The 27,768-nt window shown below is 41.8% G+C and overlaps 1 protein-coding gene and 1 non-coding gene across 2 annotated transcripts; both read right to left on the bottom strand.

Annotated features, from left to right (window-relative positions):
* Positions 1-104: 104 nt before the first annotated feature.
* Positions 105-27,461, bottom strand: prlrb (prolactin receptor b). Its single transcript, XM_060907045.1, has 9 exons — positions 27,375-27,461; positions 15,177-15,348; positions 13,350-13,482; positions 12,263-12,432; positions 7,198-7,379; positions 6,880-7,021; positions 6,460-6,556; positions 5,180-5,249; positions 105-2,788 (listed from the first exon to the last, which is right to left on the bottom strand). The coding sequence occupies exons 2-9, from the start codon at positions 15,241-15,243 to the stop codon at positions 2,174-2,176; spliced, it is 1,476 nt and encodes a 491-aa protein (XP_060763028.1). The 5' UTR covers positions 15,244-15,348; positions 27,375-27,461; the 3' UTR covers positions 105-2,173.
* On the bottom strand, positions 1,672-1,840 carry LOC132872954 (U1 spliceosomal RNA). Its single transcript, XR_009651508.1, has one exon. It is a non-coding gene; the product is annotated as a U1 spliceosomal RNA (small nuclear RNA).
* Positions 27,462-27,768: the final 307 nt, after the last annotated feature.

The raw sequence follows: 27,768 nt of genomic DNA, 5'->3' as shown, positions 1-27,768 counted from the left end.
TTTACCTTTTGGACCAGTACATCAAAATATTAAGCTCGCTACTGGAGAAAGGGGTATCAGAAATTGCATTCAGTAGAAGAGCAAAAATGCACACAACCCACAGGTAAGTTTTATGTGTATTGTATTAACGCAAAAACCAACAACAACAAAAAATAATAATAAAATTAGAACGTCCTTCAGTGCATGAAAGGTCACAATATCACTCCAGAAATGAAATATATAGATCAACCGGGTGGATAACAAAATCACAGTTCTTATCTCCAATTTGGTTGGCTCGCTACAACTGCTGGAAGCTACCTCCACCTCTACAGTACGGAAGTGGTCACAGCAGAAGAGTCCATGCGCTGCTCCTGGGGTTCACAGAAGAAGGAAGACCATAAAAAAGAAACCCCAGCCAGAGATCAAAATCCTGTACACACATACAGTGGCACTACGATCACAGCTCACGCCAATCCAGCTTCCAACCGATTTCTTCTAGTGTCCGTTGCAAAAAACACAATCCTCACTCAGCCAGCGGGCAAAACAATTTTTATGCTGTTGACTCTTACAATGACCGCAAGAGGAAGGTAAAATGTCGAAGTTTCAAGTGCTCAGTGAGCAGAATCTGCCGTAAATGTCGGCAAGCAGCCGCCTCCAGAGAGGAAAACTAAGAGCGTAAAGTCACTGGCAGCTTCTGATTGGCTCAGCTTGCGCATGTGAACTCCGCATGTCACCCATGTCTTTATTACATGAAAGAAGAGCACATTCGTCACTTTTGAGATAAAATGAAGTGCATATGAATAAACCGGTGTGTGTTTATTCCTTTTTGGATTTATAGATATATTTAATATATTTGTGTCATAAATCCTATTTATCCATGTGTCATGAACTGTATTTATTTATTTACTTTGCAAATAATCTATGGTCAACTAAACTAATGACTAGGACGCAGTGACCAGGGCTACATAAGCGGCTACAGATAATGGATGGATGGAATATTACACAGAAACATTCACAGAATTGTACCAGCTGGAACGTCTGAGATATAAGTAACTAGAAGGGCACTCGGAGAGCACAGACCTCCACCAAGGACAATAGTTGACTCTTCTTTGATATGCAAATCTACAACCACAACCAATTTATACTGCATGTCTGGAAATGTCTCATCTCATCTCATTATCTCTAGCCGCTTTATCCTGTTCTACAGGGTCGCAGGCAAGCTGGAGCCTATCCCAGCTGACTACGGGCGAAAGGCGGGGTACACCCTGGACAAGTCACCAGATCATCACAGTGTCTGGAAATGTTTCCAGAACTATTAGAATTATGTGCCTACCGGTACCCGTGAATGCGGATTGTGAGATGGAGTCGTCATATTTCTACATTGGCTATGTTTTATCGCTACTGAACTTTAAAGAAGAAGCTTTTATTTGTCACATGTACACTCAAGTACAGCAAAATTCCTCCACCCATCTGAAGCAGTGAACACACACACGTGCACACACCCAGAGCAGTGGAAGTTAGGTGCCTTGCTCAAAGGCACTTCAGCCATGATACCCAGAGGGAGGGGAAAGAGCTGTTCATTCACTCAACTCCCCTCACATTTTTCCTGCTGGTCCCAGGAATCAAACCAGCAACCCTTTGGGCCCAAGGCCACTTCTCTAACCTTTAGGCCATGGCTACCCCCAAAAAGTGAAAGGGCAGAGCGTGAACGCAGTCTCCCCCCCCCCATCAGAAATTAAGCAGTCGAGATTCCCACATTTGAGGAATTCGCAAAGGTCAGTGCAGCCTGAGTGAAATGGCTGGGCCTTGCTTTGGGCAAACCACCTTCTTGATCATGGTATTAGCCCTGCCAGCTAAGTAGTTTTACTGCCATTTACTGACAAATGCCATATCTCACAGTGAATTTATGGATCTGCTCTGTAACTCAGATCTGTTCCAAAACTGAAGGTAGTCTTTTGTTGGCCCATGCTACACTCTTCCACCAAGTTTCATGGAAATCTGGTCTGTAGGTTTTACGCAATCCTGTTTACAGACAAACAAACTGCACCGAAAACAAAACCTCCCTAGTGGAGGTAACAAAAATGTTTGAATTTTGATCATGGGTGAAATCTTAGATTTCCCAGTTCAAAACATTTCCTCGAACATTGCCACATATTCCTGAGTATCTACGGAATGTTTATCTGAGGACGTGATTTCATTCTTGATCTTTTTTGCTTGAATCATTATTGTTCCTCTTTTTATGTCTCTGAACAGGGCTGCTGTCTTTTTGAATCACAAGGACAGTTTCACTGTAAATCCCACTGACTTTACTGTAGTCTTCCTCTTGTTTTATTGTGAGCTTCTGCTGACAGTCTGCCCTCTGCTTTTGTTCAACATATTCCATCAGTCCATCAGGAATGACGCTGACTTCATTCTGCTCAACGCTGCATATATAGCTTGTCTGAGCGCTCCTTGCTATGTTTTTGTGAGATATGACCCCATGCTGAGGCACACTGCATGTGCTGAAATGATTTGAGTGCTGGGATATGTTTAAAGCTGTAGATTCAGGATCAGAATCTTGACAGTTGTATGCAAGAGCTGATAATTTCCATTGATCACCGTGATCAGTGATGTTAAGCTTATCCCGTGTCTTCTGATCAGATGTATTCTGGTCTGTCACTTGTCGCTCTTCACAAGCTTTACTTCCAGGATTCTCACTGTCTTCCTCACTGTCATGCACCATTAGATACTCCACCTCATCAGGACACTCTGGTGCTGTAAGAATGCCCTGGAAGTTGAAGGTAATGAATAGATCTTCTGGCTTTTCTGTCTGTAAATGATAGATAGCACATATCATCTTGAGCTATGAACTTGTATAACAGTAGTGCTGTGAAAATATCTATACATGACAGCATAGTGTGAGAGATTTGTAATAGTTATATCTTTAGCATTATACCCCAAGCATAAAATAAAATAGGATTTAGGAAGTGGGGAGTGCTGTAATATTTTCATATGTGCCAACAATTTAGAAACAGTACCATTTAACTGAGATGATGTTATTATACAGTTCTCAATATTGATAGCATTAAAATATGATTTTGTTGATATTTCTGTTCTGAAAACTAATGACAAATGAGTGGTGTGTCCAAACCATAAGATTTCTGTCCATCTATTTTTTTTGTCAAAATATAATTTTATCGTAACAGTGTTGTAGTCGAGTCACTAAACCTTGAGTCCGAGTCCAGTCTCGAGTCCCCAGTGTTCGAGTCCAAGTCATTAAAGAAAATTTCGAGTCAAGTCCAAGAACAAGATTCCAACTGCACCATTTGACGGTGGCTGTTGCTGCCTTCATGTGAAAGCATCTTTGCTACTGTGTTGGATGAACGTTACTGCTTGACTGCCCCATTTTAGTTAATAGGCTACAGATAAAAAGCTTGTTCATCGCTCAGCAAGCCCCGCCCACTATCAACAGGGCAAATAACATGAGAGAGGGTTAACATGAGCTAGTTCATCGGTCAGCAAGCAAGCCCCGCTATCAACAGAGCAATGAACATAGCGTGTCACTTCCTTCTCTGGGTTGAGTCTTACCAAATGACTACTGAAGTTCGAGGTTGTTCCCGTCGTCTCCTCGATAGTTCTTCTACATATGGAACACATACCGTAGCAGTGCATTTTTTTTCCCACTGCACGAGAAGTCTGTATAAGCAAAGTGGACAATCCTAGGGGCTTCTCTCCAGGCATTTTAGCACCATTAACGTTAGTTTGTTCCTGAACATGACGTATGAACAGGTGAATGTGCATTCTCTTGCACAAAATTAGTATAAAATTTAATGTAGATATAAATATCTTATGCCAAGTTATTATGTCATGTTACAAAAAAATAAAGAAAAAATCCGAGTCCTCGTCTCCAATTTACAAGTCCAAATGCAGTTAATGCACGAGTCCAAGTCCGAGTCATCAGTGCTCAAGTCCAAGTCAAGTCACGAGTCCTTAAAATCAGGGCATGAGTCAGACTCGAGTACTACAAGCCTATATTGCAAAAACATAGAATCCAGTGAAGCGGAATAAAAATATAATACAAATTGTGCTTTAACAACAAATGTATGTATATACATTTATATATAATATGGACATGAGTGTTTTACTGGGAAATATACCACTTATATTTTTCATACGAACTACATTCGGGACATGGAGAACCTAAACCGTGACACACATCTCTATATGTCACAACTGATTCATTGTTTTGATGAATGCGTCTATATAATAAAAAGAAAATCGCATGTTGGCTTGAAGATATGAAGTTTATCTTCTCATATTGAGGAACTACTATTTGTATACGAAATACATCACGGATCTGAGTGACACATTTTCCGATATTTCACTCCGATGACGTCACTCTCAGTGTTTTCCCGCTGACTGGATGTGCGTTGTCAAAATGGCGAACCGGTTCAAAATTAAAATTCTTTTGAGTAACTTGCGTAATTTTTTTGTGGATGTGTCCATTATAATAAAAAGAACATTACACAGTGGCACGAAGATGTGAAGTTTATCTTCTCATGCTGAAAAATATATCACTTGGTTGCTTCACTGACTCGTGAAATATCCATTCACCACTCGAAGATAAACTTCATATCTTTGTGCAACCGTGTAATGTCCTCTATATACATAACTATGAACGAGTTCACCTGCTTTACTGAGAAATGCTTAAAAATTCAATGAGAGATGTTATTACATCATTAATATTCTCAGTTTTGCCATCCTATAATTACATTTCCTGAACTTTACTTAATTTCCTGCCTCCCCACCACCACCATATTATTACTGGTTACACACCACCACCACATTAACATTACCGCCAGTTGTGACGTGTCCCTGAGTGTTTTAAGACGTAGCAGGTTATGTTTTAAAATATAAAAACATGCCGGCAAAATTAAAAATAGAATCGGAGGTTTTAACGGGACCTTTAAAACACCTCATTAGTCTTTTCCTCGTCAAATAATTTAATGCTTGTGTGCCAATACATGTCATTTAATACCACCTTGAAAATGTGAATTGAACCACTTTGAAATGTACCCCAAAAGCCATGAAAATGGACTTCATATGAGTATCGTACTTTTAGTTTTTCATACTGTTCCACCAGTTTTAATAGTTTTAAAACCCCAGACTATAAGGTTCTATGATGATTTATCGAATATATGCTGTGGAGATGTTGTACTACCTTTAAAAATTGGCTATCAAAGCCTTTGATCTTTGGTCCTGGAACAGGGGGCAGTAAGAAATGCTTAACACTGGAAGAGAGAAAAAGCAAAACATTAACTGAAATGAAAGGTTTGACCACACATTTACATCATTTCCCTCTTATGCCAAGTGTGGTTGATCAACCAAGACATTTTTTGGTTATGTTGTTTGCGTAAGATGTTTTGAATTACAGCCAGAAAGCACAGTGTATGAGGATACAGTTCTGCATTATATAATGTTTTGTGAAATTATCAACTATACTAATACATTTGTCTTTCAAGCTGTATTACTTAAAAAAAAAAAAACAGGGATAATGTGAATTGAGGACCGTTAGCTTTCATGACTGTCAGCAACTCAACCTTGCACCTGAAGGTCAAAACTATAAAAACAGTATGACCTCAAAATAATAGGCTTGGTCGACTGGCTACACTTCAGTTAAGTAGAAATTCAGACCTATTCCTTTAAACATTAAATATTGTATCCAGGTCTGAGACTGTAATATTAAGAGTCACAAGGCAAAAAGACTGCAAACTATTTCAAGGTGTGTATATGTCCTGTTGGCCTAGTGGTTCGCGTGTCCGCCTCTTAACTGGGAGATTGTGAGTTCTACTCACAGTTGGGTCATACCAAAGACCATCATAAAAATGGTACCTTCTGGCAAGACATGATACGAATAGGAGTCAAGCTCCCACAGTTACCAGAGGACCAGCCCACCATTGTAACCCTAGCTATGTGAGAGGCTGAGGGCTATAGAAACAGAGATCGGCGCTGCCCAATGTGCCTCAAAAGACTGGTTAGTACTGGGATGGGAGACTGTCTGGGAAGGGAGGGACTCTATATGCTTATGAGGTTGCACTGAGAATTTATCTTTTGTATACTGTGGCAGTGGAAGCGTGGTCAAGTGTCGGTCTGTGACCGGAGGGCGGAGTCAGGGAAGGTAAGTGGCAGAATCACTGCACCTGATGTCTGTTAATCTGTGTTTGTGTGTCTTCCCCAGTGACCGCACCCTATATAAGGAGAGAGAGAGCAAAGGAAGGGGGCCCTCTCCCCAACCAGGCGACTTGTGTGTGTGCGCGCACGTGTTACACTGAAAAGTGGAAAATAAAGAGTTTTTTGGAACTCAGTTCTGGTCTGCCGTACTTCTGTGCCCCACCCACCCGCTTGCATACTACATATACATATCCATAGAACAACATAAAGCTTGTCACTATAGACAGTATGAATTACTTATAAAGAGGGGAAAAAGTGTGCAATGCTTACTGTTTTCTTTTGGCTGTTAGTATTCCAACAGTGGCCAATGCAATGAAGGCAATAATAATGGCTATGAAGATCAAAATTGGTTTCTCTCTTACTGAGTCTGCAAAATAAAATTAAAAAAGTGAATAGAATCCAGTCTGATTCCATTAATGAAATGCAAATTACAAATATTTGAGCAAACCTGTCGGAACCACCACAATCAAGATTAGGTAAATGAGTCTACCAATAAGAGATTTCTTGGAACTTCAATGTGTTTAACATCAAAGTATTAGTATTCAGTATGGGGTTTGCATTGTGTCAAATATGCTCAGCAAGGACAATTTTACCTTGCTGTGATGTGAAATATATTTTGTCTACCATCCTTAGGTCAAAGACAAGATCTCAGCATGACAAGAAACAGAACTCATGAGTCACAGCTCTTACTGTTTGGTATTTGGATGAACATTGGAGGATTCCACTCACTCCACAGGCCTTGGTCTAGTTTACAGCGCACTTGTATCGTATAATTTCCTCCAGGTTTGGGACTGAAGATGCTCAGTTCTGTTTGCTTACCAATATTGTACACCTATTTAAAAAAAAAAGTTCCAAATATTCCAGTTGGACAAACAACAACAAAAAAAAAACCTCTGTGAGCACAATTGCAAATAATGTTAATATTATGATTTAATTAAAATGAAATGACATGACACTACAGGAAGACGTAATTTCATTACAGTAAGATTTTGAATATTTGGGACATACCTCCCAATCACCATCTTGCTTCTGGCCTCCATGCTCCTGTTTTACTCGCACTTCATATCTGAGAGTCACCCACCCTGAACGAGTGTCGACGTCATGCGGGGCCTCCCATTTCACCAGAAAATACGGGTTGTCCTTTACTTCCATCAGTGTCAAAGTCATGTTTATTGGCGGGCGAGGCTGGACTGCATGCAAAATAACAATATAAAAGAAGAGACCATAAAAAGGCCTGTAGACTTTGTTAAATAGCCAATGACTTATTCAATAACTAAATGACAGTGTGTGTGTGCGCACGCATTACTTGGATAATCATTTAACTAATCATTTAACTTCAGGCTTAAAAAAGACTCTTCTCACAGAATAGACATTTGTTTAGAATAAAACATTTAATAAGTTACGAACAAAGGTATGAGCTAACACCATCACTCCCTTTTCACTCACTGCAGTTCCTGGACTCCATGTTTATTTAACATTAATTAAGGAATAAAGCATGACAGGTGTGTTGTTTTAGGAAAATAATCAATGACAGGGTGGTGTGATGTGGCCCAGCACCAACTGGAGTTGCTGTTACCACTCCAAAGCTGATTATTTTACACTAATAGCATGTCGCAAAGTGTTTCACTCCTCTTATACCACAGCAATTTACTAATACTAACATTTTTAAAAATGATTAAAGAAACACGTCATACATTTTTCCATTTGGCTATGTGGTGTTCCAAAGGTGCTCATATTTAGTATAAATCACACTGCGACATTTCATGTTTTGTGTTTCACCACATAAAATTCTAATTCTAGGGATACTTTGAGCGTGTTACTACAGCAGAGTTAGCGGCATCATCAGTGGACATGACAAACAAATTTCTCATGAATGTAACTTTTGACTTAAAATACGAAAGCTTCTCAGATGAAGATGGAACAAAAGAAGAGAAGCCAGTTTGATAGGAAATGCCTTTAACGGGAATGTACAAATCATTATTGTACAATATGAACTTTTTGTTTATAGAACAGTTGTATCAAGCTGTTATACTGAAGTGTCAATATTCAAATATACTGTTGCTCATGCAATACTGCTTAATTAGAAGTGCTTTAATATACATGTGATTTGCTTTACAGCCAAAACTATTGTCCCAGCCATAATTTAAAGAAAATTAATCAACAACTTCTGACCAATCAGAATTGAGAATTCATCAGTGCCGTATATATATATATATATATATATATATATATATATATATATATATATATATATATACACACATACATTTTATATATATATATATATATATATATATATATATATACATACATACATACGCACACATACACACACACACACACACACATATACATACATACACACACACTAGTGCATCTCAAAAAATTAGAATATTGTGAAAAAGTTCAATATTTTCCATCAGTTATTTAAGAAAGTGAAAATGTTATATATTATAGACTCATTACACATAAACTAAAACGTTTCAAGCATTTTTCTATTTTAATTTTAATCAGTATGGCATACAGTACAAAAACATAAAAAAAAAAACATCTCAAAATATTAGAATATTTCATTTCGAGTTTGAGTAAAACAGTATAAACACAGTGTATCTCTCGGTCTAGTTCAGTACACACAACCACAATCATGGGGAAGACTGCTGACTTGACTGTTGTCCAGAAGATGATCACTGATGCCCTCCACAAGGAGGGGAAGCCACAAAAGGTCATTGCTGAAAAGGGTGGCTGGAAAAGGTGCACAAGCAACAGGGATGGCCGCAGTCTTGAGAGGATTGTCAAGAAAAGTTGATTCAAGAACTTGGGAGAGCTTCACAAGGAGTGGACTGAGGCTGTTGTCAGTGTATCAAGACCCATCACGAACAGACATCTTCAAGAAAGGGGATACAACTTTCGCATTCCTAATATCAAGCTACTCCTGAGCCAGAGACAATGTCAGAAGTGTCTTATCTGGGCTAAGGAGAGAAAGAAATGGACTGTTGCTCAGTGGTCCAAAGTCCTCTTTTCAGATGAAAGTACATTTTGCATTTAATTTGGAAATCACGGTTCTAGAGTCTGGAGGAAGAGTGGAGAGGCACAGAATCCAAGGTGTTTGAAGCCCAGTGTGAAGTTTCCACAGTCTGTGATGATTTGGGGTGCCATGTTATCTGCTGGTGTTGGTCCACTGTATTTTATCAAGTCCAAAGTCAACACAGCCATCTACCAGGAGATTTTAGAGCGCTTCATGCTTCCATCTGCTGACGAGCTTTTTTGGAGATGCTGATTTCCTTTTCCAGCAGGACTTAGCACCTACCCACAGTGCCAAAACTACTACCAAATGGTTTGCTGACCATGATGTTACTGTGTTTTATTGGCCAGCCAACTTGCCTGACCTGAACCCCATAGAGAATCTATGGGGTATTGTCAAGAGGAAGATGAGAAACACCCGACCCAAAAATACAGATACGCTGAAGGCCACTATCAAAGCAACCTGGGCTTCAATAACACCACAGCAGTGCCACAGACTGATCACCTCCATGCCACACCGCATTGATACAGTAATTAATGGTAAAGGAGCCCCAACCAAGTATTGAGTGTATAAATGAATATCCTTTTCAGAAGTTGGATATTTCTGAATTGTAAATCCTTTTCTGATTGATCTTAGGGAATATTCTAATAATTTGAGATACTGGATTTCTGATTTTCATGAGCTATAAGCCATAATCATCAAAATTAAAACAAAAAAGGCTTTAAATATTTCACTTTACATGTAATGAATATAGAATATATGAAAGTTTACCTTTTTGAATTAAATTATGAAAAAAAGGAACTTTTTCATGGTATTCTAATTTTTTGAGATGCACTAGTATATATATATATATATATATATATATATATATATATATATATATATATATACACACATATATACACATACATATATATACACACACACACACACACACACACACACAGTTAGGTCCATATATATTTGGACACTGACACAAATTTTGTTTTTTTTACCTGTTTACTGAAACATATTCAAGTTATAGTTATATAATGGACATGGACATAAAGTCCATACTTTCAGCTTTCATTTGAGGGTATCCACATTAAAATTGGATGAAGGGTTTAGGAGTTTCAGCTCCTTAACATGTGCCACCCTGTTTTTAAAGGGATCAAAAGTAATTGGACAATTGACTCAAAGGCTATTTCATGGGCAGGTGTGGGCAATTCCTTCATTATGTCATTCTCAATTAAGCAGATAAAAGGCCTGGAGTTGATTTGAGGTGTGGTGCTTGCATTTGGAAGATTTTGCTGTGAAGAAAACATGCGGTCAAAGGATATTAGGAGTGGCAAAATCTACAGTTTGGTACATCCTGAGAAAGAAAGAAAGAAAGCACTGGTGAACTCATCAATGCAAAAAGACCTGGACGGACGCCCACAGACGGCAACAGTGGTGGATGATCGCAGAATAATTTCCATGGTGAAGAGAAACCCCTTCACAACAGCCAACCAAGTGAACAACACTCTCCAGGAGGTAGGCGTATCAATGTCCAAATCTACCATAAAGAGAAGACTGCATGAAAGTAAATACAGAGGGTTCACTGCACGGTGCAAGACACTCATAAGCCTCAAGAATAAAAAGGCTAGATTGGACTTTGCTAAAAAACATCGAAAAAAGCCAGCACAGTTCTGGAAGAACATTCTTTGGACAGATGAAACCAAGATCAACCTCTACCAGAATGATGGAAAGAATAAAGTATGGTGAAGGCATGGTACAGCTCATGATCCAAAGCATACCACATCATCTGTAAAACATGGTGGAGGCAGTGTGATGGCTTGGGCATGCATGGCTGCCAGTGGCACTGGGTCACTAGTGTTTATTGATGATGTGACACAGGACAGAAGCAGCCGGATGAATTCTGAGGTATTCAGAGACATACTGTGTGCTCAAATCCAGCCAAACTGATTGGTCGGCGTTTCATAATACAGATGGACAATGACCCAAAACATAAAGCCAAAGCAACCCAGGAGTTTATTAAAGCAAAGAAGTGGAATATTCTTGAATGGCCAAGTCAGTCACCTGATCTCAGCCCAATTGAGCATGCATTTCACTTGTTAAAGACTAAACTTCAGACAGAAAGGCCCACAAACAAACAGCAACTGAAAACCGCTGCAGTAAAGGCCTGGCAGAGCATTAAAAAGGAGGAAACACAGCATCTGGTGATGTCTATGAGTTCAAGACTTCAGGCAGTCATTGCCAACAAAGGGTTTTCAACCAAGTATTAGATATGAACATTTTATTTACAATTATTTAATTTGTCCAATTACTTTTGAGCCCCTGAAATGAAGGGATTGTGTTTAAAAAATGCTTTAGTTCCTCACATTTTTATGCAATCATTTTGTTCAACCCACTGAATTAAAGCTGAAAGTCTGAACTTCAACTGCATCTGAATTGTTTTGTTCACAATTCATTGTGGTAATGTACAGAACCAAAATTAGAAAAATGTTGTCTCTGTCCAAATATTTATGGACCTAACTGTGTGTGTGTGTGTATATATATATATATATATATATATATATATATATATATATATATATATGGGTTATGCAAGATAGATGTGAAATAAAATACATTCATTTAAAGGTTCAATGACATGCTACTTTTTATGTGTTTATTTACAGACTATATATTTTTTTCCCTAAAGTCTCAGTACACAGAATTCAATGGTTACTGCACCTTGCATTCAAAAAAAAGTCACTATATTAGACTATAGACTAAGTATGTGTTTTGAGATATTTTTAAACTCATTTAACCAAAAGTACAATTGTTGATATTATCCCATTTACATAAATTCTTACAAAAGCATCTTGAAAAAAATTAGGCTTTTTCCTGTGGTAGCTAGACTGAAGTGATTTTTTTGTTAACCAGTCGTAAAACCAGTGCCCTGGAGATGTTAATACATCACATTTTAGTACGCAAGTGCTGAATACTTTAACAGTATTAACCGATTTGAGTGCTATATTGAGTTCCCATCTGCACAAAAACACACTCATGCACACAAAGTGAACTGACCAGTATCCATGACGTCCATTTCTACTGGCTCCGAAGAGGTGTTGCCTTCGCTATTAGAGGCTATGACTGTAATATTATAAATGATCCATAAGGATGTGTGGGCTTTGTCAAAGAAGCATGAGTTGTTCCCTGCACTGTGGTAGTCTGGACATTCAGAGACCTTCTCAGATCTGCAAAGTCAAACAGATTAATATTCAAATAAGAGTAAATAGTATTTTATTTTAAATGTCGGGGCGGCACGGTGGTGTAGTGGTTAGTGCTGTCGCCTCACAGCAAGAAGGTCCTGGGTTCGAGCCCCGTGGCCGGCGAGGGCCTTTCTGTGTGGAGTTTGCATGTTCTCCCTGTGTCCGCGTGGGTTTCCTCCGGGTGCTCCGGTTTCCCCCACAGTCCAAAGACATGCAGGTTAGGTTAACTGGTGGCTCTAAATTGACCGTAGGTGTGAATGTGAGTGTGAATGGTTGTCTGTGTCTATGTGTCAGCCCTGTGATGACCTGGCGACTTGTCCAGGGTGTACCCCGCCTTTTGCCCGTAGTCAGCTGGGATAGGCTCCAGCTTGCCTGCGACCCTGTAGAAGGATAAAGCGGCTAGAGATAATGAGATGAGATTTTAAATGTCAGGTGACAGGATGCGTATTTGTACATTGTAAATTTTCTTGCAAATGGGCCAAAGTGAGCATTTATTAAACATTTAAAACAAGTTTTTCCACAACACACCATGTTAACATGTATTGAAAAACATCATGTGAAGATATACCTTTAATAAAATTGGTTCTGTACACCATTATCATGTATGCAGATTATAATTCCAGTGCTGGCACCAGGCATGTTATTCTCAAATGCGTCCTGAGGGCTGCCATGGTTTACGGCCGTAAGAGAAAAAAACATTTACGACCCATGTTTAAACATAAAATACGGGACTGTCCATCAAACACGCCAACCATTATTTATGTTTGAGGTGAAAAGTGGGCCCACAGACAATATGGAAATTGTTAAGAGAACCTGACTTGTGAGGGAATGAAGGTAAATAATGAAGGAGCAGACTGAGTTGCAGACTGAGGACAATTTAAAACGTAAGCCTCTTACTGTACCTCTCTTTTTTGTAGAATAGACGGTGAGTAGTTGGGAGTCCACCAGTTGAGCCAGGCTCCCACCAACAGCTGAAGGTCTCCTTATCAGTAGATCGACAACCTTTGAGTTTGGGTTGCCCCGGTGTTAAGTGACCTGTGTAGCCGCAAAGTACAGTGGGTGGATAAAGAACAGAGGAAAAAGTATGGGTCCATTTCAGAATCTTACTCCATTAAAATCAGAAGTGTAGATGCAGAAATCTACTCAGAAAGTATCAACATTTAAAAATACTCAAGTCGAACTGATCACAAGTTTATCTAACTCGGAAAAACCTAGAAAATGGTTTGCCACTAAAGTATAATAACTGGGGGTGTCATGGCTCAGGTGGATAAGGAGCCATACCATAAATCCGGGGACCCGGGTTCGATTCTGGCCCGAGGTCATTTCCCGATCCCTCCCTGTCTCTCTCTCCCGCCTCTACACTGTCCTATCCAATAATAAAGGTGAAAAAAGCCCAAAAAAATATCTTAAAAAAAAAAAGTATAATAACTCTTTTGGGATTAGTGATGAGGCACATTAGCAACTTCCATCAATTATCTATACCACTTATCCGTCAAGATCGTAGGGGAAGCTGGAGCCAATCCTAGCTGACTTTAGCCAAGAGTTATGGTACACTCTGGGCAGGTGGACAATCTATCAGAGGGCTACATTAGCAACGGAACAAACTTATTAAAAAAAAAACCCTTAACTGGTTAATTAATTTAACAAGCTTTACAAAACTTAAACTCGCTTATTTAAGAAGCAAATTTAACTAGCTAAATTACAACTCTGGCTAATTTACCAAATTTAAAGTTGACTCAGCATAATTCTTTAGATTTGATGGCAAATTTAATATTCAATATTTCAATATCAATATTGAATATTAATATTTCATGTATTAGTCAATATTTCTTTTTCTACATGAGAGACATATGAGACATCCCGTTGTGTATGAATTGGTAACTTCGGCAGAAGACAACGTCTTACTAAAAAAAAAAAAAAAAAAAAAAAAAAAACACTGTTTGATAGTTAAACAAGTAGTCTGAAAATGAAACAAATCTTCCAAAACAGTACATAAGTACAGTAACAAAGTATACTTACTCAAGTAGTTCCTACATTTAAAATCAGAATGACATGTATGGAAAAACATCTGGTAATATGTAGGTTATAGCAGCAAATTAAGTAAAGAATTATCCATTAATGCATCCATTTACTTTTTAAATGCATTACAAAGCTATCTGTCTAAAGTGTCACTTTTGATCTTTTGGTCATACAAAACGTTAGCTTAATACTGTAGGGTTTTTTTTTAAATCATAGATCATTTATTGGCAATTCGCCAACCCTCTGATTTCAGTTTGATATATTCATGTCCAATTACATTATATGTTACTGTTCAGTTTTCATCATGTGTTGTTGCTGAGCCACAATGAAAGCCATATGCTTTGACTTTGTCTTTGACATCCACCACTGAAAAGAAAACTGGCAATAGATTTTGATTTGCTTTTTAAAATCCAATGACACCATGCTCCTGTCTGTACTGTGAGCAGTCCGGCACGGTTTATGCACAACACATCCAATCCAATTGACTCCATTTCCATTTGAAATATGAAGATTTGTCAGGCAGCAAGCTGAATGGAACCATAAACTGTTTACGCCTTTAACCAATGTCTAGGAGTGTGTGTTACATCAGCTCAGACAGCAAAGCCATTATTAATAGATGAACTCATCTGTATAGCCAGTTCTTATATCTCGCATTTCTGATCTATGCATTTTAAACCTCCTTTTGGTGCATGTTAAAAACTGTCACTCACACACACAAAGTGGAATCCAGTAAAGTAGGAACACTGCAGCCAGGACTTGTGAAGCGTCACTCTGCATGTTGCTTGAAGCCTAGCTGAGACACATACACTTGCTGAGTTGAGAAGATGTCTACACAGAGCACATCACCAGTTCACCAGGACTGTTTTGACACCAAATATCAGTCTAGAAGTGGAAAATAAGCATTTAGCATGTGTCTACCACTGCAATTTGACTGCAGATAAGCACTTTTCATTGATAACAACAGAGAAATCTGCTTGTGGGATTTGTAAGTATTGTAGCATAACATTCAAATATATACATACTGTATAATAATCAGGCATAAGTGATAGTACTTATGACTGAATAGCTGTGGCACTGTTATTCTTGCACAATAAAAACTCTGTTTTGATAAAAGTTGCGTGATGAGCATTTATAGTGCATGCACAGTGCCTTGCATAAATATTCAACCCCTTGCAGTGTTATAACCTGAAACTGAAATGGGATTAATTGGGATTGTATATCACCAATCAAGAACACAGAGTTTGTTAGAGAACATATCTAAACAGACAAGATCATCAAAAGAACTAAAGTGTCTGGAAAAAAAAGAATCAATCAGGGCCTAGGGTTTGGAGCTTAAAAAAAAATCCTAAATTGTGAAGGCAGAACACTAGTAACTCTATTACTAAAAAATGGAAAGAATGTGGCCATGCGAGAACATTCCATGCACCAAAAGTAGTGACTGGATAAACAGGTTATGGTACGGTATCAAATAGGAATATACGCTCACTATACACCTGCACATTCACAAGTGAAAAATGGCCTCCTTCGTGGCCTGTGAAAGATGGCCTAGAAAACTGTGTTTTTCAGCCAATAATTTTCAAATACAACAGCTGATCACTGACGACCAGCAAATGTACAATGTCTTGCAAAAGTATTCATCCCCCCTGGTGTTTGTCCTGTTTTGTTGCATTACAAAGATAGAATTAAAATGGATTTTTGGGGGGTTAGCACCATTTGATTTACATAACATGCCTACAAGTATAAAGGTGCAAATTGTTATTTTATTGTGACACAAACAATAATTAAAATAAAAAAACAGAAATCTGGAGTGTGCATAGGTATTCACCCCCTTTCATATGAAACCCCTAAATAAGAACTGCTCCAACCGATTCACTTCATACATCACATAATCAGTTGATTAAGATCCACCTGTGTGCAGTCAAAGTGTCACATGATCTGTCACATGATGTCTGTATAAATCAACCTGTTCTGGAAGGGCCCAGATTCTGCAACACTAATAAGCAAGCAACATGAAAACCAAGGAGTGCTCCAAACAGGTCAGAGACAAAGTTGTAAAGAAGTATAGATCAGGGTTGGGTTATAAAAAATATCCCAAACTTTGAATATCCCACGGATCACTATTAAATCCATGGAAAGAATATGGCACCACGACAAACCTGACAAGAGAAGGCCGCCCACCAAAACTCACAGACCAGGTAAGGAAGGCATTAATCAGAGACGCAAAAAAGACACCAAAGAGAACACTGAAGGAGCTGCAAAGATCCACAGTGGAGATGGGAGTATCTGTTCATAGGACCACTTTAAGCCATACACTCCACAGAGTGGGGCTTTATGGAAGAGTGGCCAGAAAAAAAAGCCACTGCTAAAGGAAACACGTTTGGAGTTTGCCCAACAGCATGTGGCAGACTCCCCAAACACATGGAAAAAGATTCTCTCGTCAAATGAGACTAAAATTGATCTTTTTGGCCATCATGGGAAATGCATTGTTTGGTGCAAACCCAACACTCTGAGAACACCCTTCCTATAGTGAAGCATGGTGGTGGCGGCATCATGCTGTGGGGATATTTTTTATCTACAGGGACAGGAAAGCTGGTCAGGACTGAAGAAAAGATGGATGGCACTAAATACAGGGCAAATCTGGAGGAAAACCTGTTTGAGTCGGCCAGAGGTTTGAGACTGGGACAAAGGTTCACATTCCAGCAGGACAATGACCCTAAACATCAAACCTGACAAGAGAAGGCCGCCCACCAAAACTCACAGACCAGGCAAGGAGGGCATTAATCAGAGACGCAAAAAAGACACCAAAGATAACATTGAAGGAGCTGCAAAGATCCACAGTGGAGAAGGGAGTCTCTGTCCTGTTCTGGAGCTATAATAGAGTGGTTTAAAGGGAAACATTTAAATGTCTTGGAATGGCCTAGTCAAAGCCCAGACCTCAATCCAATCGAGAGTCTGTGGCATAACTTGAACATTGTGTACACCAACGCAACCCATCTAACTTGAAAGAGTTGGAGCAGTTTTGCCTTGAGGAATTGGTAAATATCCCAGTGGTTAGATGCGCTAAGCTAATAGAGACATACCACCAAGAGACTTGCAGCTGGAATTGCAGCAAAAGGTGTGCTCTACAAAGTATTGACTTTGGGAGGTGAATACCTATGCACACTCCAGAGTTCTGTTTTTTATCTTAATTATTGTTTGTGTCACAACAGTGGAGTGTCTAAGTGATCACATGGTGTGCCCAGGTCCATGGAACATCTCATAGATTGAAAATAGAGGGATTTTCCATTCTTCCTTACTTGACATCATGGTGTTTACACGTGTCATGTAAACTCACACAGCTACCAACTAACCTGATGTCAGTTAACATTTATACAACAAATTATGTCACCCTGTCTCTCTTTCACATGTGCATATCCATACATCTTCTGTTGCTTCTTAAATAATCAAATGTGTGTGTGGCAGCGGGGGCGTGGCCAAACGTCGGTCTGTGAACGGAGGCCGGAGTCAGGGAAGGTAAGTGGCAGAATCACTGCACCTGATGTCAGTTAACCTGTGTTTGTGTGTCTTCCCAGTGACCGCGCCCTATGAAAGGAGAGAGACAGCAGAGGAAGGGAGCTCTCTCCCTAACCAGATGACTTACGTGTGTGCGCGCATGTGTCTGTGTGGCTGGGAGAATGTTAAGTCACTGAAAAGTGCTAAAATAAAAAGTTTTGGGAAACTCAGTTCTGGCCTGCCATCCTTCTGTGCTCCACCCACCCGCTCAAAGTTCTACAGTGGTGCTGAAACCTGGGACGGAGCACAGAGGAGAACAGCCCCATGGAGTCCTCCCCCTTCAAGGACCTGATCCACGCCCTCGCCACAGTCCAACAGAGCCAGCACCAGGCGCTGGTCACCCTCCGAAAGGAGCAAGAGCAAAGGTTCGAGGCCCTGGTGCTGGCGCAACAGGAAGATCGTCAGGCATTCCGGCACCTCCTCGCGTCGGCAGGGTCCACCGCCGCGAGCCCTCCCCACCTCACCCTAACAAAGATGGGCCCGCATGACGACCCCGAGGCCTTCCTCGCACTCTTTGAGCAAGCAGCAGAGGCCTGGGGCTGGCCAGTGGAACAGCGCATGGCGCGCCTCCTCCCCCTGCTAACGGGCGAGGCGCAGCTGGCCACGCTACAGCTCCCCTACGACAGCCAGCTGGTCTACGCAGACTTGCACCGGGCCGTCCTCCAGCGTGTGGGGCGCACCCCAGAACAACAATGCCAGCGCTTCCACGCTCTGCGCCTAGAGGAGGTCGGCTGGCCGTTCGCGTTTGGCCAGCAACTCCGGGACGCCTGCCGGCGGTGGCTGAGGGCTGACAACCGCGACGCCGAGGGAATCGTCGATCTGGTGGTACTGGAGCAGTTCATCGGCCGACTCCCCGAAGGGACCGCAGAGTGGGTCCAGTGCCATCACCCGGCATCACTGGATCAGGCCATCGAGCTGGTGGAGGACCATTTGGCGGCTGTTCCGATGACAGGACAGCATATCTCCTCTTCTCCCCTCTCTCTCTCCCCTTCTGTTCCTCGTCCTCGCCCCGTTCCCCCACTGCAGAGGCGGGGGCCGGCTCCACCCCGGCGGGGCCGGCGCACCCGCAGTGCCCTCCCATTTCCCACTTCCGTGTCTGTCTCTCCCCCCCTCAGGTGAGTGAGCCCCAGAATGCCGGTGCAGAGAGAGAGAGAGAGCGAGAGAGAGCGAGAGTGAGTTCGGGCCGGTTTGCTGGCACTGCAAGGAGCCGGGGCACCTCCAGCATCAGTGCTCGGTAATGGAGGTGGGCGCGGTGGTCCGGAGCCCCGACGTGCCAGGGACTGCCCTCGATTGGGCCGGAGCGTATCGCATACCGGTGAGTATCCAAGGGGATACGTATCAGGCTTTGGTGGACTCCGGCTGTAATCAGACCTCAATCCACCAAAGCCTGGTGCAAGACAAGGCATTGGGGAGAGCACAATTGGTGAAGCTGTTGTGTGTGCATGGGGACGTTCACAACTACCCTTTAGTGTCAGTCCACATTCTATTTCGAGGGGAGAAATTTAGTGGAAAGGCGGCGGTTAATCCTCGCCTTACCCACCCGATAATTTTGGGGACTGATTGGCCGGGATTTCGGGAATTAATGACTCATTTAGTAAAGAGTGGGGCCTGCCATAGTTCAGCAGGGGGAGGTCCCAGTGTGCCATTGGCGGGAGCAGCTGTCACAGAGCCGTCTATGTCATCACCGCGTCAAAGTGAGGAGCAGCAGGCTCCTCCTCCCTCTCTCGGGGAATCCCTCACGGATTTCCCGTTAGAGCAGTCGCAAGACGAGACTCTGCGGCATGCGTTTGACCAAGTGAGAGTAATCAATGGTCAAATGCTCCAGCCAAACGCCACCCCGTCCTTCCCCTATTTTTCCATTATGAAGGATAGATTATATGGAGTGACGCAGGACACTCAGACTAAGCAGCCAATCACGCAACTTTTGATCCCAAAGACCCACCGGGAATTAGTATTCCAGGCGGCTCACTTTAATCCCATGGCTAGACACTTGGGCCAGGATAAGACACAAGCCCGAATAATGGCCCGGTTCTATTGGCCAGGGATTTGCGGCGATGTCCATAGGTGGTGTACGGTGTGCTGCGAATGCCAGTTAGTAAATCCAGCGGCCATCCCAAAAGCGCCTTTGCGCCCTCTGCCATTAATCGAGACCCCGTTCGAAAGAATTGGGATGGATCTCGTCGGGCCATTAGATCGGTCAACACGAGGGTATCGCTTTTAGTTCTGGTGGACTATGCAACGCGATATCCGGAAGCAGTGCCGCTTCGCAATATCTCAGCACGTAGTATTGCGGAAGCACTCTTCCACGTCATCTCCCAAGTTGGAATCCCCAAAGAGATTCTGACTGATCAAGGCACTACGTTTATGTCATGCACATTGCGCGAACCGTATGGGTTACTGGGAATTAAGCCGATCCGCATCAGCGTTTATCACCCACAAACGGACGGTTTAGTCGAACAGTTCAATTGCACCCTCAAAACCATAATTTAAAAATTTGTAAGCGAGGACGCATGTAACTGGGATAAATGGCTCGAGCCCCTGCTATTCGCAGTGCGAGAGGTCCCACAAGCCTCCACGGGGTTCTCCCCATTCGAATTATTATATGGGCGTAAGCCGCGTGGCGTCCTAGATGTACTACAGGAAAATTGGGAGGAGGGACCTTCAACGAGCAAAAATGAAATTCAATATGTTATCGACCTGCGAGCAAAACTCCACACACTCACACACCTAACCCAGGAGAATTTGCGACAAGAACGGCAAATCCACCTGTACGACAGGGGTACCGCCTTAGGGAGTTCACACTGGGAGATAAAGTACTCGTGCTGTTGCCCACGTCGAGCTCCAAATTGATCACCAAGTGGCAAGGACCCTTTGAGGTCACACGGTGAGTCGGGGACGTCGACTATGAGGTGAGGCGAATGGACAGGGGTGGGGCGTTACAGATTTACCACCTCAATCTGCTAAAACTTTGGAATGAGGAGGTCCCCGTGGCGTTGGTGTCGTTGGTTCCAGAGAAGGCAGAGCTGGGGCCAGAGGTTCAAAAGGGAACATTGACTACCACTCCAGTCCCCTGTGGAGACCACCTCTCCTCGACCCAACTCACGGAGGTTGCCTAGTTGCAAGCCGAATTTTCGGACGTGTTCTCACCCCTGCCTGGCCGCACCCGCCTCATAGAACACCACACTGAGATGCCCCCGGGGGTGGTAGTGCGCAGCCATCCTTACAGGCTGCCCGAACACAAGAAAAAGGTGGTTCGGGAAGAACTTGAGGCCATGCTCGACATGAGCATCGTCGAGGAGTCCCACAGTGACTGGAGCAGCTCGATGGTCTTGGTTCCCAAGGCCTACAGGTCGGTCCGGATCTGTGTGGACTATAGAAAAGTCAACGCGGTGTCTAAATTCGATGCGTACCCAATGCCTCATATTGACAAGTTGCTGGATCAACTAGGCGCAGCTCGCTTTTATTTGACACTGGATTTGACAAAGGGTTACTGGCAGATCCCCTTGACTCCATTATCCCGAGAAAAAACGGCCTTTTCCACACCGTTTGGCTTACACCAATTTGTCACACTTCCTTTTGGGCTGTTTGGGGCGCCCGCTACGTTCCAGCGGCTTCTGGACAGGGTTCTCCACCCCCACGCCACCTATGCGGCCGCATACTTAGACGACATTATAACCTATGGTAATGACTGGCCGCGGCATCTGCAACACCTGAGGGCTGTCCTTAAGTCGCTGAGGCGAGCGGGTCTCACAGCCAACCCGAAGAAGTGTGCAATTCGGCGGGTGGAAGTACGGTATCTGGGCTTCCACTTGGGCAATGGGCAGGTGCATCCCCAAATTAATAAGACAGCAGCGATTGTGGCCTGCCCAAGGCCCAAGACCAAAAAGGGGTTGAGACAGTTCCTGGGGCTGGCTGGCTACTATCGTAGGTTTATACCTAATTATACGGACGTCACCAGCCCGCTGACTGATCTCACTAAAAAGGTGGCACCAGATCCGGTCCAGTGGACGGAGCAATGCCAGCGGGCTTTCTCTGAGGTGAAGGCTGCACTGTGTGGGGCCACTGTTACACTCCCCTGACTTTTCTCTCCCCTTTATGTTGCAGATGGACGCGTCGGACAGAGGGCTGGGGGCTGTTTTGTCCCAGGAGGTGGAGGGGGAGGATCGCCCAGTGCTGTACATCAGCAGAAAACTGTCGGTGCATGAGGGACGCTACAGCACTAAAGAGAAGGAATGCCTAGCCATCAAGTGGGCGGTCCTCGCCCTCCGGTACTACCTGCTGGGATGCCCTTTCACCCTCTGTTCGGATCACGCGCCCCTCCAGTGGCTCCACCGCATGAAGGATACCAACGCGCGGATCACCCGTTGGTATCTGGCACTCCAGCCCTTTAACTTCAAGGTGGTCCACAGGTCAGGGGCGCAGATGGTCGTGGCGGACTTCCTCTCCTGTCGGGGGGGGGAGTCGGCTGCAGGCCGGACAGCTGCCCGGCCTGAGTCGGTCGGTGGGGGTATGTGGCAGCGGGGGCGTGGTCAAGCATCGGTCTATGAACGGAGGGCGGAGTCAGGGAAGGTAAGCGGCAGAATCACTGCACCTGATGTCAGTTAACCTGTGTTTGTGTGTCTTCCCAGTGACCGCGCCCTATAAAAGGAGAGAGAGAGCAGAGGAAGGGAGCGCTCTCCCCAACCAGACGACTTATGCGTGTGTGCGTGTCTGTGTGGCTGGGAGAATTTTAAGTCCCTGAAAAGTGCTAAAATAAAGAGTTTTGGGAAACTCAGTTCTGGCCTGCCGTCCTTCTGTGCTCCACCCACCCGCTCAAAGCTCTACAGTGTGAATGAGCATTAATCTTTAAAAAGCTATGAATTATTTACCACATCTTGGCACTTAAAACTCTTTTGTCTCACACAGAAGAGCAGAGCAACATTTACAAGTAGCCTGGGTGAACCAGGATCAACCTCACCTCCTCCAAAAGACATTGTCTGTACAGTGGTGCTTGACAGTTTGCGAACCCTTTAGAATTTTCTATATTTCTGCATAAATATGACCTAAAACATCATCAGATTTTCACACAAGTCCGAAAAGTAGATAAAGAGAACCCAGTTAAACAAATGAGACAAAAATATTATACTTGGTCATTTATTTATTGAGGAAAATGATCCAATATTATATATCTGTGAGTAGCAAAAGTATGTGAACCTCTAGGATTAACAGTTAATTTGAAGGTGAAATTAGAGTCAGGTGTTTTCAATCAATGGGATGACAATCAGGTGTGAGTGGGCACCCTGTTTTATTTAAAGAACAGGGATCTATCAAAGTCTGATCTTCACAACACATGTTTGTGGAAGTGTATCATGGCACGAACAAAGGAGATTTCTGAGGACCTCAGAAAAAGCGTTGTTGCTCATCAGGCTGGAAAAGGTTACAAAACCATCTCTAAAGAGTTTGGACTCCACCAATCCACAGTCAGACAGATTGTGTACAAATGGAGGAAATTCAAGACCACTGTTACCCTCCCCAGGAGTGGTCAACGTCTTCTCTGGGCCAAGGCTCATTTAAAATGGACTGTGGCAAAGTGGAAAACTGTTCTGTGGTCAGACGAATCAAAATTTGAAGTTCTTTATGGAAATCAGGGACGCCGTGTCATTTGGACTAAAGAGGAGAAGGACGACCCAAGTTGTTATCAGCGCTCAGTTCAGAAGCCTGCATCTCTGGTGGTATGGGGTTGCATTAGTGCGTGTGTCATGGGCAGCTTACACATCTGGAAAGACACCATCAATGCTGAAAGGTATATCCAGGTTCTAGAGCAACATATGCTCCCATCCAGATGACGTCTCTTTCAGGGAAGACCCTGCATTTTCCAACATGACAATGCCAAACCACATACTGCATCAATTACAGCATCATGGCTGCATAGAAGAAGGGTCCGGGTACTGAACTGGCCAGCCTGCAGTCCAGATCTTTCACCCATAGAAAACATTTGGTGCATCATAAAACGGAAGATACGACAAAAAAGACCTAAGACAGTTGAACAACTAGAATCCTACATTAGACAAAAATGGGTTAACATTCCTATCCCTAAACTTGAGCAACTTGTCTCCTCAGTCCCCAGATGTTTACAGACTGTTGTAAAGAGAAAAGGGGATGTCTCACAGTGGTAAACATGGCCTTGTCCCAACTTTTTTGAGATGTGTTGTTGTCATGAAATTTAAAATCACCTAATTTTTCTCTTTAAAGATACATTTTCTCAGTTTAAACATTTGATATGTCATCTATGTTCTATTCTGAATAAAATATGGAATTTTGAAACTTCCACATCATTGCATTCTGTTTTTATTTACAATTTGTACTTTGGCCCAACTTTTTTGGAATCGGTGTTGTATGTTCACATCACTGGAAATTCACTGAGACAATCTATTTTATATATATATATATATATATATATATATATATATATATATATATATATATATATATATATATATAAAATGATAAATTATCATTTCAGTCCATGGCTGTCAGAGTGGGATTAGGGGACCTGCAGGGGTCTGTGAGGCATAGCCAGGTGGTCTGTTTCCTTATTTTGTTATTGTGTGGAAATCACAAACCACCATTAAAATGATTATATTTAAGTTTTATATTACCCAGTTTGACTGTTCACTTGAACTGAATGGATTTAATGGGAATAGATTAGGGATAAAATTAGCTCATGTTTTAAGTCGTTCAAATTGTGTAAAGCTGCTTTGCGACAATGTTTATTGTTAAAAGCGCTATACAAATAAACTTGACTTGACTAATCCAAACCTCAGTAACCAAAACAAGTCAATAAATAATCTTAACTTGAATCTGATATTTAAAAATGTGTACTGTCTGAGTGAGTGTTCAGGAATAAAAGTGTTAAGGTGCCATATTCAATCAATAGCCAAAATATGCTTGTAAATATTTAAATAACAGTGCTCCATTTGATTAATCAGTTTATGTTTTTAAGGGGTCCCTGGCTGCACAAGTTTTTAAATTTATGTTTAATAATGACTGAACTGAAATAATTGTCAAAATGTCGGGTAGTAGATGGTCAACTAGCCTACAAAATGTCTACAGAGTGTAAGCTTAGGAATATAACGCACAGCCTGTGATTTGTAGCTCCTGGACTAACAATCGTACAAAAAACAAACAAACAAAAAAACCTCATATAATCCAGATTTCCTCAGTGGTTTAACAATACATTTTTTTTAACCCACTGGGATTTATTAGATAGGCCTACACTATGTGGCCAGAAGTACAGTTAGGTCCATAAATATTTGGACAGAGGCAACATTTTTCTAATTTTGGTTCTGTAGATTACTACAATGAATTGTGAACAAAACAATTCAGATGCAGTTGAAGTTCAGACTTTCAGCTTTAATTCAGTGGGTTGAACAAAATGATTGCATAAAAATGTGAGGAAATAAAGCTTTTTTTTTTAAACACAATCCCTTCATTTCAGGGGCTCAAAAGTAATTGGACAAATTAAATAATTGTAAATAAAATGTTCATTTCTAATACTTGGTTGAAAACCCTTTGTTGGCAATGACTGCCTGAAGTCTTGAACTCATGGACATCACCAGACGCTGCATTTCCTCCTTTTTAATGCTCTGCCAGGCCTTTACTGAAGTGGTTTTCAGTTGCTGTTTGTTTGTGGGCCTTTCTGTCTGAAGTTTAGTCTTTAACAAGTGAAATGCATGCTCAATTGGGTTGAGATCAGGTGACTGACTTGGCCATTCAAGAATATTCCACTTCTTTGCTTTAATAAACTCCTGGGTTGCTTTGGGTTTATGTTTTGGGTCATTGTCCATCTGTATTATGAAACGCCGACCAATCAGTTTGGCTGGATTTGAGCACACAGTATGTCTCTGAATACCTCAGAATTCAACCGGCTGCTTCTGTCCTGTGTCACATCATCAATAAACACTAGTGACCCAGTGCCACTGGCAGCCATACATGCCCAAGCCATCACACTGCCTCCACCGTGTTTTACAGATGATGTCGTATGCTTTGGATCATGAGCTGTACCACACCTTCGCCATACTTTTTTCTTTCCATCATTCTGGTAGAGATTGAGCTTGGTTTCATCTGTCCAAAGAATGCTCTTCCAGAACTGTGCTGGCTTTTTTAGATGTTTTTTAGCAAAGTCCAATCTAGCCTTTTTATTCTTGAGGCTTATGAGTGGCTTGCACCGTGCAGTGAACCCTCTGTATTTACTTTCATGCAGTCTTCTCTTTATGGTAGATTTGGATATTGATACGCCTACCTCCTGGAGAGTGTTGTTCACTTGGTTGGCTGTTGTGAAGGGGTTTCTCTTCACCATGGAAATTATTCTGCGATCATCCACTACTGTTGTCTTCTGTGAGTGTCCAGGTCTTTTTGCACTGATGAGTTCACCAGTGCTTTCTTTCTTTCTTTCTTTCTTTCTTTCTTTCTCAGGATGTACCAAACTGTAGATTTTGCCACTCCTAATATTGTAGCAATTTCTCGGATGGGTTTTTTTCTGTTTTCGCAGCTTAAGGATGGCTTGTTTCACCTGCATGGAGAGCTCCTTTGACCGCATGTTTTCTTCACAGCAAAATCTTCCAAATGCAAGCACCACACCTCAAATCAACTCCAGGCCTTTTATCTGCTTAATTGAGAATGACATAACAAAGGAATTGCCCACACCTGCCCATGAAATAGCCTTTGAGTCAATTGTCCAATTAATTTTGGTCCCTTTAAAAACAGGGTGGCACATGTTAAGGAGCTGAAACTCCTAAACCCTTCATCCAATTTTAATGTGGATACCCTCAAATGAAAGCTGAAAGTCTGGACTTTATGTCCATGTCTATTATATATGGACATGAACATAAACTTGAATATGTTTCAGTAAACAGGTAAAAAAACTAAATTTGTGTCAGTGTCCAAATATATATGGACCTAACTGTATGTGGACACCTGACACCTTGAAAATGCCGTTGTTTATAATGCACATTATTATTTGTTATAATGAAATGACTGCATAACAAATACTTATGAAACCATATACAGGACTACTATGTATGTACAGTACGACTATTATTACAATATTATTATAATAAGTTGTGCAGAAAACAAAACAAAAAAAAAGGCATGAATCAGAGCCAAGGACTTCAAACACTCACTTCCCAGGAACAATGACGCATGGGAAACAACTACAAAGCCATTACACATACACACACTCTTTTAGATCATACATTTACATTCATTTCAAATGCCAATGAAAGCACACTTCACTACTGGAGATAAGAGAGAAGATAAATTGAGCTATATTTATACATTAAAATGTTGACATGATGTAATATAACATTTGACATTACCGTGGTTATTTGTTGATGTCCAAAAATTCCCAGGCTCCAGCTGTAGTTTCTGAAAAAGCCAGTGAACTGCCTTGTGTGTGTGTGAGATCAGTGGGAGCTTTCTGCCCACTGCATTTTGGAGTCCTGAAGAAGGAAGTAGGGACAAAATAGCAAGGACACAAACGCGACACCTACAGTTCTGTCCTGAAATAATCCTTTCCTCTCCGACCCAACCGCTTTTCACACACTGAGGGACTATCTAATGCCTACACAGCACTTTGCCATGGAATAAATGAGAAATCTGTTTTCAGAACCCTAGTAAATCAATGCATTACCGGAATAAATGACTGTATATTTATTATTACCTATAATATCCATTAATCCCAGAGCATTTTTTAAAGTGCCATTCCACCAT

This window comes from Neoarius graeffei, chromosome 24, assembly GCF_027579695.1.
Source record: "Neoarius graeffei isolate fNeoGra1 chromosome 24, fNeoGra1.pri, whole genome shotgun sequence".
Lineage (NCBI taxonomy): Eukaryota > Metazoa > Chordata > Actinopteri > Siluriformes > Ariidae > Neoarius > Neoarius graeffei.
The sequence above is the reverse complement of the archived record's forward strand: the minus strand, read 5'-3'. Positions and strand labels throughout refer to the sequence as shown.

What these genes read in the sequence shown, in the direction of transcription:
- prlrb (XM_060907045.1), bottom strand. Translation starts at nt 15,243, where the DNA reads ATGCAGAGTGACGCTTCACAAGTCCTGGCTGCAGTGTTCCTACTTTAC. An exon ending in CTGGATTCCACTTTGTGTGT is followed by an intron (nt 13,483 to 15,176) that starts GTGAGTGACAGT and finishes GCGGCTACACAG; the next exon opens with GTCACTTAACACCGGGGCAA. An exon ending in AGCAAGATGGTGATTGGGAG is followed by an intron (nt 7,022 to 7,197) that starts GTATGTCCCAAA and finishes TTTTTTAAATAG; the next exon opens with GTGTACAATATTGGTAAGCA.